The sequence below is a fragment of the Condylura cristata genome, unplaced genomic scaffold (genome assembly GCF_000260355.1).
Source record: "Condylura cristata isolate star-nosed mole 26May11 unplaced genomic scaffold, ConCri1.0 scaffold00017, whole genome shotgun sequence".
Classification (NCBI taxonomy): Eukaryota; Metazoa; Chordata; class Mammalia; order Eulipotyphla; family Talpidae; genus Condylura; species Condylura cristata.
In genome coordinates this window covers 13,499,968-13,512,801 of record NW_004567118.1, presented here as the reverse complement: position 1 = coordinate 13,512,801, position 12,834 = coordinate 13,499,968, and the positions used below count along the sequence as shown (strand labels likewise).

General features: G+C 34.1%; 1 protein-coding gene across 2 annotated transcripts in view; it reads left to right on the top strand.

The window, feature by feature from the left end:
• TRIM37 (tripartite motif containing 37) overlaps positions 1 to 12,834 on the top strand; it is a 69,042-nt gene that overhangs the window by 28,033 nt on the left and 28,175 nt on the right. For both annotated transcript variants that reach the window (XM_012726322.1, XM_012726321.1), the window contains 5 exons: positions 1,988 to 2,064; positions 6,067 to 6,246; positions 8,014 to 8,128; positions 9,019 to 9,237; positions 9,994 to 10,130. In XM_012726322.1, the coding sequence (XP_012581776.1) occupies positions 1,988 to 2,064; positions 6,067 to 6,246; positions 8,014 to 8,128; positions 9,019 to 9,237; positions 9,994 to 10,130 (728 nt within the window). The remainder of the gene's footprint in view (positions 1 to 1,987; positions 2,065 to 6,066; positions 6,247 to 8,013; positions 8,129 to 9,018; positions 9,238 to 9,993; positions 10,131 to 12,834) is intronic.

Sequence of the window (12,834 nt, the reverse complement as noted above, 5' to 3'; positions counted from 1 at the left end):
GATTCACCAGAGACAGAGTGGGGAGCAGAACAGGCAGATCGATAAAGTATACTGCTAAGGGGAGCAGCAGGTGGGTCAGGAGAGATCTGCCGCGCCATGCGGATCACCTCCAGGGCTGGGGCTGCGGCTTGCTTAGCAGTGCTGTGTCCTAACCCGTTGTGCCACCAAGGAGGGCCAGTTTTTTGTATTTCTAATAATATATTTTGGAACCATGATCTTTCTTTCAGGGTACTGGCTCACTGTTTCAGTGGAGTAAGGAATGAGTGTAATAACAATTTCCATAATTAAATGCTAAATAATTATTAAGTGTATGAAAAGCTTAAAATGGAAAAGGTAGGAATCCTAACACATTATTGAATCTTATTTCTTGTCTGTAGGAAGATATTAATCTGTTTAAAATTAAATTACTTTAAAAGGAACAGTAAGTAGTGTGTTCTTTGTCCTGTGGTGATTAGTTACATCTTTTTGCAATTTTAGCAACAATTGATGCTTTCTCCATTACCTATTAAAGTATTGGGGAGTGTAAAATAGTAATAGTCTCATTTTCTTGTTTTTTTATTTATTAATTATAATAAATTTTTAAAGATTTATTTTATTTATCTGTGCATACAAGAGCTGGAATGTAGGCCACAGGTGTAGGGGGTATGAGAAGATTCACCAGAAACAAAGTGGGGAACAGAATAGCCAGATCTAATGAAATACACTGCTGAGGGGAGCAGCAGGTGAGACAGGAGAGGTTTACTGTGCCATGTGGGTCAGCTCCCTGGCCGGGAATAGAACTCATGCTGCAGTGGCTGCTAATAACTTCATACTGCTATGATTTTAACCTTTTGTGCCACCAAGGAGGGCCCTGTTGATTGATTTTTTAAAATAATATTTGTGATGTATCAATAATTTAAAGCCAATAAAATTAATTGGCAAGTTTTGAGAAATACATACAGTACAATAGTGATTGTCACAATATTAATTTTTATTCCTGCCCCAAATAATCTATTCCCCTTTGTAGCTAATCCCTATTTTCTCTTATGCTGGCCACAACCTCTAGTCTGCTTTTGTCACCATGCTTTTACTTTTTAGAATTTCATGTAATGACATCATACAGTAGATTATCTTTCATATCAAAGTTTTTTCACTGAACTGATAATTCACTTACTCACTGGTATTTATTTATTGTTCACTATGTCAGACCCTTGAGATCTCCCTCAGCACTTTTTGGAGGAAGATAGCTGGAGGGTTTATATCTGCACCCCTCTATAGTAATATACCATTAACAGTCCATCAGTAGGGGGATGCTTGCATTGCAACCTTTATGGTTTGGTTGGGGAAACAAATCATTATGGATGTGGCTGTAACAAATGTAAACCTTTTGAAAATGTACATATGAGCAAAATATTTAAGAAGTACAGAGGAAAGTAAAAATCTCTATGTGAAAACTTGCTGTAATAGAAATTTAATTGCCCATTGTCCAGACAGAATCTTATGTGGAGTGCTAGCATTTAAACATGTAGAAAATATATAAATTTTCCATTGAATGGTGAAACCTCAATTTGTTTTATTAATTTCAGGTCTTAAATACTATCTTATTTTTGTCTTATTCACTAGTAAAGTTGACATTTGTTTGCTGTCTTTCCTTGAGGTTTTTCTTGAAAACAGATATGTAAGAGTTCTATATATGTTAAAATTCTTACTCTTTATAGTTAGTATTTTTCTAAGTTTATGTATCTTAGTATTTTCATGTACAAAGCTTTTAAATTGTTAACTATCAAGTTTCTGTAGTTCTCTCATTGCATTTCAACTTAGAAGTGATTCCCAGTCCAAATATGAGATACTTCATTGTGGTTTGTTTTTTTACATTGAAATTGATTTGCAGTTTTTATTTGTACAACATTTGTGTTGGGTTTTTTTTTTTTTTTTTGTGTACATTGAAATTGATTTGCAGTTTTTATTTGTACAACATTTGTGTTGGGTTTTTTTTTTTTTTTTTAAGGATGGAAATGGAGTTGTTCGTGGTTATTACTTATCTGTGTTTCTGGAACTCTCAGCTGGGTTGCCTGAAACTTCCAAGTAAGTCATTCAATTAAATAACAAACTTTAGTGTATATTTGCATTTATTCCTGTTAGCAGTTTTTATTTGTAACTACTTTTGTAAGTTTCTTTATTGCTATGTTTCAGATGCAGACTAGTTTGGCATCCTTGCATGGTATTATTATATAAACTGGCAGTATGAAGGACCCTTTGTAATCTTAAAATTTATTGAGAGGCCCTGGTGCAGGGCCTCTGGTGCAGCGGGGTTAAAGCACTGCACAAAGAAGCTAAAGACACTTGCGCATGAGTTCGATTCCCGCCTGCCCGGGAGGTGACCACATGGCGTGGCAGACCTCTCCTAACCCACCTGCTGCTCGCCTCAGCAGTGTACTTCGTCGATCTGCCTGTTCTGCTCCCCACGCTGTCTCTGGTGAAGCCTCTCACCGCCCCTGAACCTCTGGCCTGTACCCCAGTTCTGTATGCACAAATAAATAAATCTTTAAAAAAAAAAATTATTGAGAAACCCAGAGAGTTTTTTGTTTTTTGCTATGTTGGCGCTCTTCTTTGATCTTATGTATTGGAAATCAGAGAAGATTTTTTTTTTAATTTTAATTTTTAATTTACTTTAAAATATAACATATACATAGTAAAATAATGTTATGTAATAACATAATTTTAATGGAACTAAAACTTTTATTTTTTTTTTTAATTTATTCATATAGAACTGGGGTACAGGTCAGAGATGTGGAGGGTGAGAGGATTCACCAGAGACAGAGCGGGAAGCAGAACAGGCAGATCGACAAAGTACACTGCTGAGGGGAGCAGCGGGCGGGTCAGGAGAGGTCTGCCGTGCCATGTGGTCACCTCTGGGGAAGTGGGAATCGAACTCATGCGGAAGTGGCTTAAGCTTCTTAGTGCTGTGCTTTTAACCTGCTGCGCCACCAGGGAGGGCCCTGGAACTAAAACTTTTAAGTTAACAGGTTTTAAATTTGTTTAGACTTTTCCATTTGATATGAGGAATTTAAGTTAGAGTATTCAAATTTAAGGTTTTAGTTTTACCTAAGACTAAGATTGAGAGGTGTTGAAAAGAATTAAGCTTGGATTAGTTGCTATATTTAGAAATGCAGACAGTTGTCAATGATTTTAAAAAACCAGTGCAGGTGAAAGGATTTTCACTTTTTTTCTTAAACGTGCTTTTTTATAGAAATGAATTGACTTTTTTAAAGAAGATTTATTTATATATACAGAACTGGGGTACAGCCCAGAGATGCCTGGGGGAAGAGGATTCACCAGAGATAGAGTGGGGGGTAGTACAGGTGGATCTAAATAAACTTCTGAGAAGAGTAGCAGGCTGGTCAGGAGAGGTCTGCCATGCCATGTGGGTCACCCCCTTGGCTAGGGATCGAACTGTGCTATAGTGGCTGCGATAGCTTCATAGTGCTGTGCTTTAAACCTGTTGTGCTAACAGGGAGGGCCCTGATTTTACTTTAAAAAGTCTTATGTATTGATTTTAAACTTTTACCTGTCTTGATCCTAAATGTATTTCATCATCAACATTAATGTTTTTCTCCCCAGATTTTCAGTATTCTTAATTTTCTGAGTTTTGAGTTTGTAATCACTCATTTTTTAAATTTTAAGTTAATCTTTTTGAGGTGAAAATCACATAATTAACCATTTTAAATGTATAGTCAGTGGAATTTTGTGCTTTTATAATGTTATGTAATGTCCTCATCACCCTAAAATACCTCATAGCCATTAAGTGAACACCGTTCCTTTCTTTTCCATGCCTAGATAGCTACTACTATGTCTTTTATGTGTATTTGCCTGTTCTGGGTATCTCATGTAAAAACGCCATACAATATTATGTGGGGTCTTTTTTTTGTTCATTTAGCATTTTCACAGTTCACTCATGTTGAAGTATCTATCAGAACACTTCAACATTGCTGAATAGTATCTTATTACATGTTTTTTCTCAACATGTTTATGCACTCATCTGTTGGACATTTAGGTAATATCCACTTTTGGGCTATTGTGAGCAATCCTCATGTAAATATTCATGTACAGATTTCTATGTAAACATGTTTTCATTTCTTTTGGATATATATAGTTAGCTATAGAATCACTGATTACATATATTTTTGTATTTGATAATTTGAGGAGCTGCCAAACTTTTCCAGGGTGTCTACACCAATTTGTATTTCTTCCAGCTATGTCCTGAAAGTTCCTTTTTTTTTGGTATTCTTGCCAATACTTCCATGTTTAAATTATATTTCGTAATCATCCTAATCAGTATGAAAATTGTTATCTTGTTCTGGTCTTGATTTTCATTTCTTTAATAACTAGAGGAGCTGAACATCTTCTTTATGTGCTTCTTGGTTGTTTGAGTATCTTTGAAGAGATATCTTTCCATTCCATTGCCTATTTTTAAATTGGGTTCCTTGTCTTATGATTGTTGCATTATAAGAATTCTTTGCATATATTTGGATATTAACCTATTTTCAAATACTTGATTTGCTTAGTTTCTTCCATTCTGTAGTTTGTCTTTTTCTTGATAATGTCCTTTGAAACACAAGAGTTACAGATTTTATGAAGTCCAACTTACCTATTTTTTTAAAGATTTATTTATTTATGCATACAGAACTGGGGTACAGGCCAGAGGTGCAGGGGTGGTGAGAGGCTTCATCAGAGACAGAGTGGGGAGCAGAACAGACAAATCAACAAAGTACACTGCTGAAGGGAGCAGCGGGGGAGACAGGAGAGGTCTGCTGCACTATGTTGGTCACCTCTGAGGCCTAGGATCAAAATCCCACTAAAGCAGCTTTGGCTAGCTTGCAGTGCTGTGTGCTAACCCATTGCGCCACAGGGAGGGCCCTCCAACTTACCTATTTTTTAATTGTTAATAATTTTGGTGTTACAGCCAAGAGCCCATTGCCAAATGAGAATTCATGAAGATTTGCAATCTTTTTTTTTTTTTTCTTCTGGTAAATTTATAGACGGATATTGTTCTGGTTTAATTTTTGTCAGTGGAATTAGGTACTGATTCAAATTCTTTTGCATGTCTTGGTACCAATTATTTAACACCCTATTTTTCCCTTTTGAATGATCACTGTATGCTTGTTGAAAATCAGTTGCACATATATGTTTGGATTATTTTTAGACATTTAATGTGGCACTCTTTGGACTGTAAAAATGACATCATGACTTCGATACAGATATCTCAGTGACTAAGACTGTAAAATATTTATATTAACTAGATCTTTGTGCCATCAATCTAGATAATGTACTGTGAGATACATTAATGTAGAAATCATTTGACAATACTTACAGGATTTTGTAACACCTGGTATTTGTAGGTAAAGTGCCATTTTTTCTTTTGCCTCTACTAACATAAATTAGCAGACCTAGCTTTTGTGTTTTTCTTCTAAAAATTTATCTCCACGAATAAAGAGAATATTTACAATTCTTGTAGTGTGTTTTTTCTTATGATCCTTACTTGTTTCTTTATATTTTTGGTAATAAGATTCTTAGTAAAAATAGGTTTGCAGACTAGAAAATTGTATATAATAAAATAGGTGGTTGAATATATTGACCTTCCTAATATATACTTACTTTCTGTTAGAAAAAATTACAGGTTTTAATTTCTGAATACAGTTAAATTATTATCACTTGAATTGAAAAAAAATCCTGTAGAATATTTCAGACTTGCCTGTTTATTTTAAAATTCATGGCATTATATTCCAGAGGAAATGGCAGAACAAATGTACATGAGAAAATACAACTAATGAATATATGAAGAAACATTGTCTTGGTAAAGTAAACAAAAGCAACTGTGAACATACTATCTTATACAAATTTATTTTTTAGGTGTTTTATACCTGCAATAGTAGTAAGTGTTTTAAAAGGAGAAAAAGCCTAGTGTTAGTCATGCTGTAGTGTAGACTATACTGTGTCACTGTAAATGATAGTCTTTTCTGAAAGAAATGTAGATATCAATTATTCTCATGTAATTTCTTATGACCTTATTTTTTTTTTCAATTTTAGATATGAATATCGTGTAGAGATGGTTCATCAATCCTGCAATGATCCTACCAAAAATATCATTCGAGAATTTGCATCTGACTTTGAAGTAGGAGAATGCTGGGGTTATAATAGATTTTTTCGTTTGGACTTACTTGCAAATGAAGGATATTTGAATCGACAGAATGATACAGTGATTTTAAGGTAATAGAAAATACTTGATATTGTGTCTTATCTTGGGAGTATAATGGACTTCATTTTGAATTCCATTCATTTAACAAATTTGAAATTAATAATAAAAGTAAGTATACATTTTCTTTACAATTTTTTTTCAGGAGTCCTGAGTCATCAATAATAGATAAAAGTCAGAAATGTATTTGACACACTTAGCTCCTTATTCTAAAAATCAAAAAAGTGATTCCTATAGATATAGTAATATCCATTTTGTTTATTGAATTATAGCAACCTCACTATTTGGTAATCAAAGAGGAGTGAGAGATCAAGGGCTTATTTTTTTTCCTCTTACATTATTTGTGTATTATATTTGGGTTTTAAAACCTATATATAAGCTTTAAAAACATAAGTTTGCATTTTCATTGTAGAAAATAGGGATTAAAACTGGGGACTAGAGATGAAAATTGATAGAAACAAGCTGATAGTAGTTGGTATATTTTTTGAAGAAAGGACAAGAACTAAAGAACTGTGGTTTCATGACTAAAACCTCAACAGCCTCAATAAATATTGGATTTATCTCATTTTACAAGTCAGAAGTTTTGGGGCCATCATTACATACTCTTTAAAATTGATGACCAGAATGAAAATTTGAGTATTTATTAACTTTAATATTTAAAAAAATAGTTTTAATCATGTTTTGAACTGATGTTTTTGTGTTTAAGTAATGTGTGCTATATGGTGCTTGTGTGTTTTGAGTGTAGACTTAGAATGGTGGTTGAATGAATCATTTTTTTCCTGCCGATGCATGAATGTCACTGACTCAAGATAGGTGTCTGTTCTAGATAATTATTAGGCAATCATTTGATTCCTGTACTAGCTTTAAAATCTTAGAAAAAAAATGGAATGGTGTTTAATATGGGTGGTTAGACTTGAAGAAGGATTTGTTGGCTTCCAGAGTAGTGTTACTTCTTGTGATCTTTCCTATCTTAGAAATACCGAAATATTACTATAATTTTTCATGTAAATTAAGTCATGTTCAGCTATAAGGCAAAGGTAGGGATTAATTTATTTTAATATTAGCTTTTTAAAAACAGCTGCATAGATTATGGCCTGTAATCTATTCATTATTATGTTCTAATACAAATGTTTATTTCCCTAATCCTAGCTGATGTGCCATATTATGACATATGGTAAGTTTTTATTTTAAGCTCCTGTCTGGAGATGTTAGGAATATCAGTTATTTAGAGCATAATCCTTTGGGGAAATGTAAAGCAGTCCAGAGTAGTTGATCCAGTAAGTGATTTTTTTTTCACTGTGGAGAAGGCAATACAGAAATGTGAGATGGAAGAGGAAAGTAAAAAGAACAATACATACAGCTACTTTTATGTAGTTGCTTACTTTGTTTGCAGCTGACTTAGGCAAGAAAATGGGAAAGAAAGCATTTTCTTCCTGCAAAATATAGTTAGTGGTCTTTTTTACAACTCACCATCAGCAGTGCATTTTTGAAATAGGTTATTGTAAAAAAATATGTTTTAGGTTAGTTGGGGAGTTTAACCACAATGCGTAGTCTTTTATTTAGAAAAGTATAGTTTGAGTTTAGACAGTTGATTTGTAGGTGTCTTTTCAGAACTTTGCCATAATTTATAGACAACATGTGTAAGTAGTACACCATGAGCTCTGAGTTCATTTGATTTTTGCCATTATCAAAAATTATAAAACTTACAATTATAAATTCAAGGTTTGGATAATAATATTTCACTGTTTGGATTATATTTCATGTGCAGCTATTCTTTTAAGGTTTCAGGTACGTTCACCAACTTTTTTTCAAAAATGCCGGGACCAGCATTGGTATATTACTCAGTTGGAGGCTGCACAGACTAGTTATATTCAACAAATAAATAACCTTAAAGAGGTAGGCAAATAGCATATATTTGGGTTTAATGTTTCCTGTTGTCTTTTTTACCTGTATTTAATTTGATCTTGGGTATTTCTTGTTTATAATTTTGTGGAATAAGCCCATTATTTTTGTTTCCTGTCCTTGCCTCTTTTGGGTTTCTAATTCTGTATTGTCCAAATTCAGTAGCCCCTAGCCATCTGTGTCTAAGTTTAATGAAATTAAAATTCAATTCCTTAGTTGATGCTACCCACATTTAAAGTACTGAATATCGAACATTTAATATATAGAACATTTCCATCATCACATAAAGTTGTCTCTCATAGTACAATCCTAATTAGTGAAGTTGATCTTTCTTGGTGACTTGGGTATTTATCTTTCTCAGAGCTGACTTGAATTTAAGGATTCTAAACTACAGAATAATAGAAAATTTCTCCATCTTGACTTCTCACTGTTGTTGAACTGAACACTGGGAAGACTCATTTAATCAAATTATAGTTTATAAATTTTAGCTAATTTATGTAGTGAGATTTTGTTTAACCCCTCAGTGGAAATTGGGATGGAGTGAAAGGTTTGAACTACTGAGGGTAGTTGATGAAAGGTAAAAATACTATTAAATATTTACTTTCAGTGATTTTTATGTTGGATATTTAAAATTACCTGTATTTACGTGTGTATTGCCTAATTGTATGTGTAGCCTGGGCTAGATTTGAGAAGCAGGAGAAGAGTAAATTTGGCTGTTTTTCATTTATGGAAAATTCCATAAATGAAAAGCAAGAGAGAGTAAAAGAGAGGGTTCAAGAAGTTATTTTAGGAATATTTGAATACAGTTTTTTCCTTGAAACATTTTTTTACTATATCAAGCACCACTTGTAACTCCCTTTTGTTTGTGCTGTTCTCATTTTAAGAGACTTACTATTGAGTTGTCTCGAACTCAGAAATCAAGAGATTTATCGCCACCAGATAACCACCTCAGCCCCCAGAATGATGAGACACCTGAAACTCGAACTAAGAAGTCTGGGTCATGTACTGACATGTTTCTTCAGGATAGTCCTGCAACAACTTCTGTAAGAGAAGCCAAAGAGGATGAAGAAGATGAGGAGAAAATTCAGAGCGATGATTATCACGTAATAATTAGGCTTATTTTAGATTCATTTTATATTTGATAAAAGAAGTGATACGGACATAATTTGCAACACATTTCAGGGGATCAAGTTTGGGGGAATCAGTGTGCTGAAAGTGTTTTTCATTTATTTTTCTAATTAGAGTATAGTCTTCTGCAAATATTAATGTTTAAAAGTCAGTTGTTTCAAACAAAGGAATTCCTCCCCCCCCACTCCCTCAGTGGTTATTTTTAAGCTGGGAGACTTCAGTTATATATTAAAATGCAGGGGTCAGTGAGGAGAGAAATTAAAGATAGGGTAAGAGCATAAGCAAAACAATTTAAGAAGAAAATAGAAGTTGGAATGGAGCATTCAGGTAAAGCAGTTAACCTTTAATAGGATGAGTTAAAGGATGGATGTATTTGTAGTTAGGACAAGTGAGAATTGAGATTTTTGCTTAATAGCTAGATGTCCTTTGTAAATAGGCGACAGATGAAATTTGAATAGGATTTGAGTTACGCTGTGAGCAATCTTATTGGAAGTTGACATGAAATGTATCAACTATTTGCAGTCACTTTGCAGGCCAGCTAAAACCGATAGTAATAAATTTGTAGTGGTACCTAAGAATGTGGTTGTGTAATTTTCTTTACAAGTTAGCAGCCTAGGAACAGGAGCAAAGAATTTTCATGATTGTTTTGGTTCTTGGACCATGGGCTAAGTGGAATGATGAAAAGAAAAGAAACATCTGTAGTAGAAATCTGTTTCTTTGCTTTGATCTAGCATGAACTTTCAGATGGAGATCTGGATTTAGATCTTGTTGGTGAAGATGAAGTAAATCATCTTGATGGGAGCAGTTCCTCTGCCAGTTCCACAGCAACAAGTAACACAGAAGAGAATGACATTGATGAAGAAACTATGTGAGTGTCTCATAGTAACTACAACTGTAAAGTCTCTAACTGATTTTGTGATCTCATTATTCTTCCTGCATTTATAAATTGAAATTCTAATTTAAGGGGGAGATTTTTCTTCTGCCCCCATTAATTTATTAACTAATTTCAGTAGCATGGATTTACTATTATTAAATGATTTGCTCTATTTACTGTCATTATTAATTTTATTGCTTAAATTCTGCTAAATTTGTCCAGTAGAAATTTGTTAAAATATATCCTCGTGTCCTTTTGAGAAATCTTTGTTATTTTGTAAGTACTTTCTTACTTTATGGCACTACAAGACATTCGATTTGATCTCACTTCCATTCTCACAAGTAAGCACCTCAAAACAGACCATTTTCATTTAATAGTCCCCCTTCTTTATGGCAAGCTATAAAAAATGGGCTAACATGTGAAGCCTACATGCCTTGGAGTTCACAAAGTAAAAATCATTACAGTGATATTTTTAGATGCAGGCATATCTCATTTTATTGTACTTCATATTATTGTGCTCTGTAAATATTGTGTTTTTTACAAATTGAAGGTTTCTGTCATCCCTGCATTGAATAAATCTATCAGTACCATTTTCCAGCAGCATGTCTGTATCATAAACGGGCTTCATGTCACATATCAGTGGCTCTTGAAATATTTCAGAAATTTTCATTATTCTCTTATGGTGATCTGTAGCAGTGACCTTTGATGTTGCCATTATTGTTTTGAGGAGCCATGAACTACACCCTGTATGTAACACGGTAATCTTAATTCATCCATATGTATGTTCAGACTACTGTATCCAACTGGCCATTCCCCTGTCTGGTCTTTCTCTCACTCTCCTTGGGCCTCCTTCTTCCCAGAAACAACAATATTAAAATTAATCCAGGTAGTAACTCTACATGCCCTGTAACTATTCAAATGAAAAGTCTTAAGCTCTAACTTTAAGTAAAAAGCTAGAAATTATTAAACTGAGGAAGCCATATCAAAAGCTGATACAGTACAAAAACTAGCCTTTTTGTATCTCAAGGAAATTAAAAGTACCACTCCATGAACATACAGGGGAATGAAACAGCCTTATTGTTGACATATAAAGTTTTAGTGGCATCGATAGAAGATCAACCAGTCACTGCCATCCAATCCACAAAAGCTTATTTCAGAACAGAATCCTAACTGAAGACTGAGAGAGGAAAAGAAGCTGCAGAAGAAAAACCTGAAAAGTAGTAGAGATTTGTTCATTAAATTTTAAGGAAAGAAGCCAGCTCCCTAATAGAAAAGTGCAAAGTGAAGAACAAGTACTTCGTAAAAACTGTAGCAAGTTATTCAGAAATTCTGGCTAAGATCATTATTGAAGGTGTCTTAAACAGATTTCCAGTATAAACGGAACATCCTACTGTTGGAAGAAATGGCTTCTAGGACTTTCATAGGCAGAGAAGAAAAGTCAGTGTCTGCTTTCAAAGCTTTAAAAGGAAAACTGAATCTCTTGTTAGGGACAATGCAGTTTTAACCCAAAGTTGTCATAAACCAATGCTGTTTTACCATTCTAAAAATCCAGGGACCTTAAAAATGATGTTAAATGTACTGTTTGCTCTGTAAATGGTGCAGCAGAGCCTATTATTTCACAGTTTACTGAGTATATTAAGCCCATTGTTCAGACCTGTTTGCTCAAGAAAAAATGCTTCAGTTCCCTTCAAAATATTAGTGCTATAATGTACAAGTAGATGAATGTTATTTTTATGCCTCCCAGCACAGTCTCCATTTTATATCCCATGGATCAAGGAGTAATTTTGATTTTCAAGTCTAACTATTTAAGAAATACATTTTATTAAACTATAGTCATTGTGTGGATTCCTCTGACAAAGTAAATTGAAAGTCATCTGAGAAGCAGTCACCATTCTATGTATTCCAGTAATAACATTGGTGATTCTTGGGAGGTCAAAATAACATTAACAGGAGTTTTGAAAGAAGTTGATTTTAGTGTTCATGGTGACTTTGAAAGGCTCAATACTGCAGTGGAGGAAATAGCTGTAGATGTGGTAGAAGCAACAAGAGAATTAGAAGTGGACCCTCATGATCAGACTCTAGTGAATGAATTGTGTCTTATGGACAAGGAAAGAAAAGGGCCTTTTAAAATGGAATCTACTCCTGGTGATGATGCTGTAATCATTGCTGAAATGACAAGTATGTAAAATATCAAATAAACATAATTGTTAAAGCAGTGTCAGGATTTCAGAGGATTGACCAATTTTGAAAGAAGTAAAATACTATCAAATGGCATCACATGAAATATCTTTTTTTTTTCATCTCAATTGTAATCCCCACAGATTGAGATATCTTTTTTTGAAAGAGTCAAATTGGCAAACTCCATTGTCTTTTTTTGTTTTTTTTTAAATGCCTCTGCCACCTCAATCTCCTGCAACTACAACCTTGATCAATCAGAAGTCACCAAATTCAAGGCAAGACCTTCCAACAATAAAAAGTGACTCACTTAGATGGTAGTTAGCCTTTTTCAGCTAGGAAGAATTTTTTTTTTTAAAGATTTATTTATTTATTCATACAGAACTGGGGTACAGGTCAGAGTTGCGGAGGGTGAGAGGATTCACCAGAGACGGAGTAGGGAGATGAACAGGCAGATCGACAAAGTACACTGCTGAGGGGAGCAGTGGGCGGGTCAGGAGAGGTCTGCCGCGCCATGTGGTCT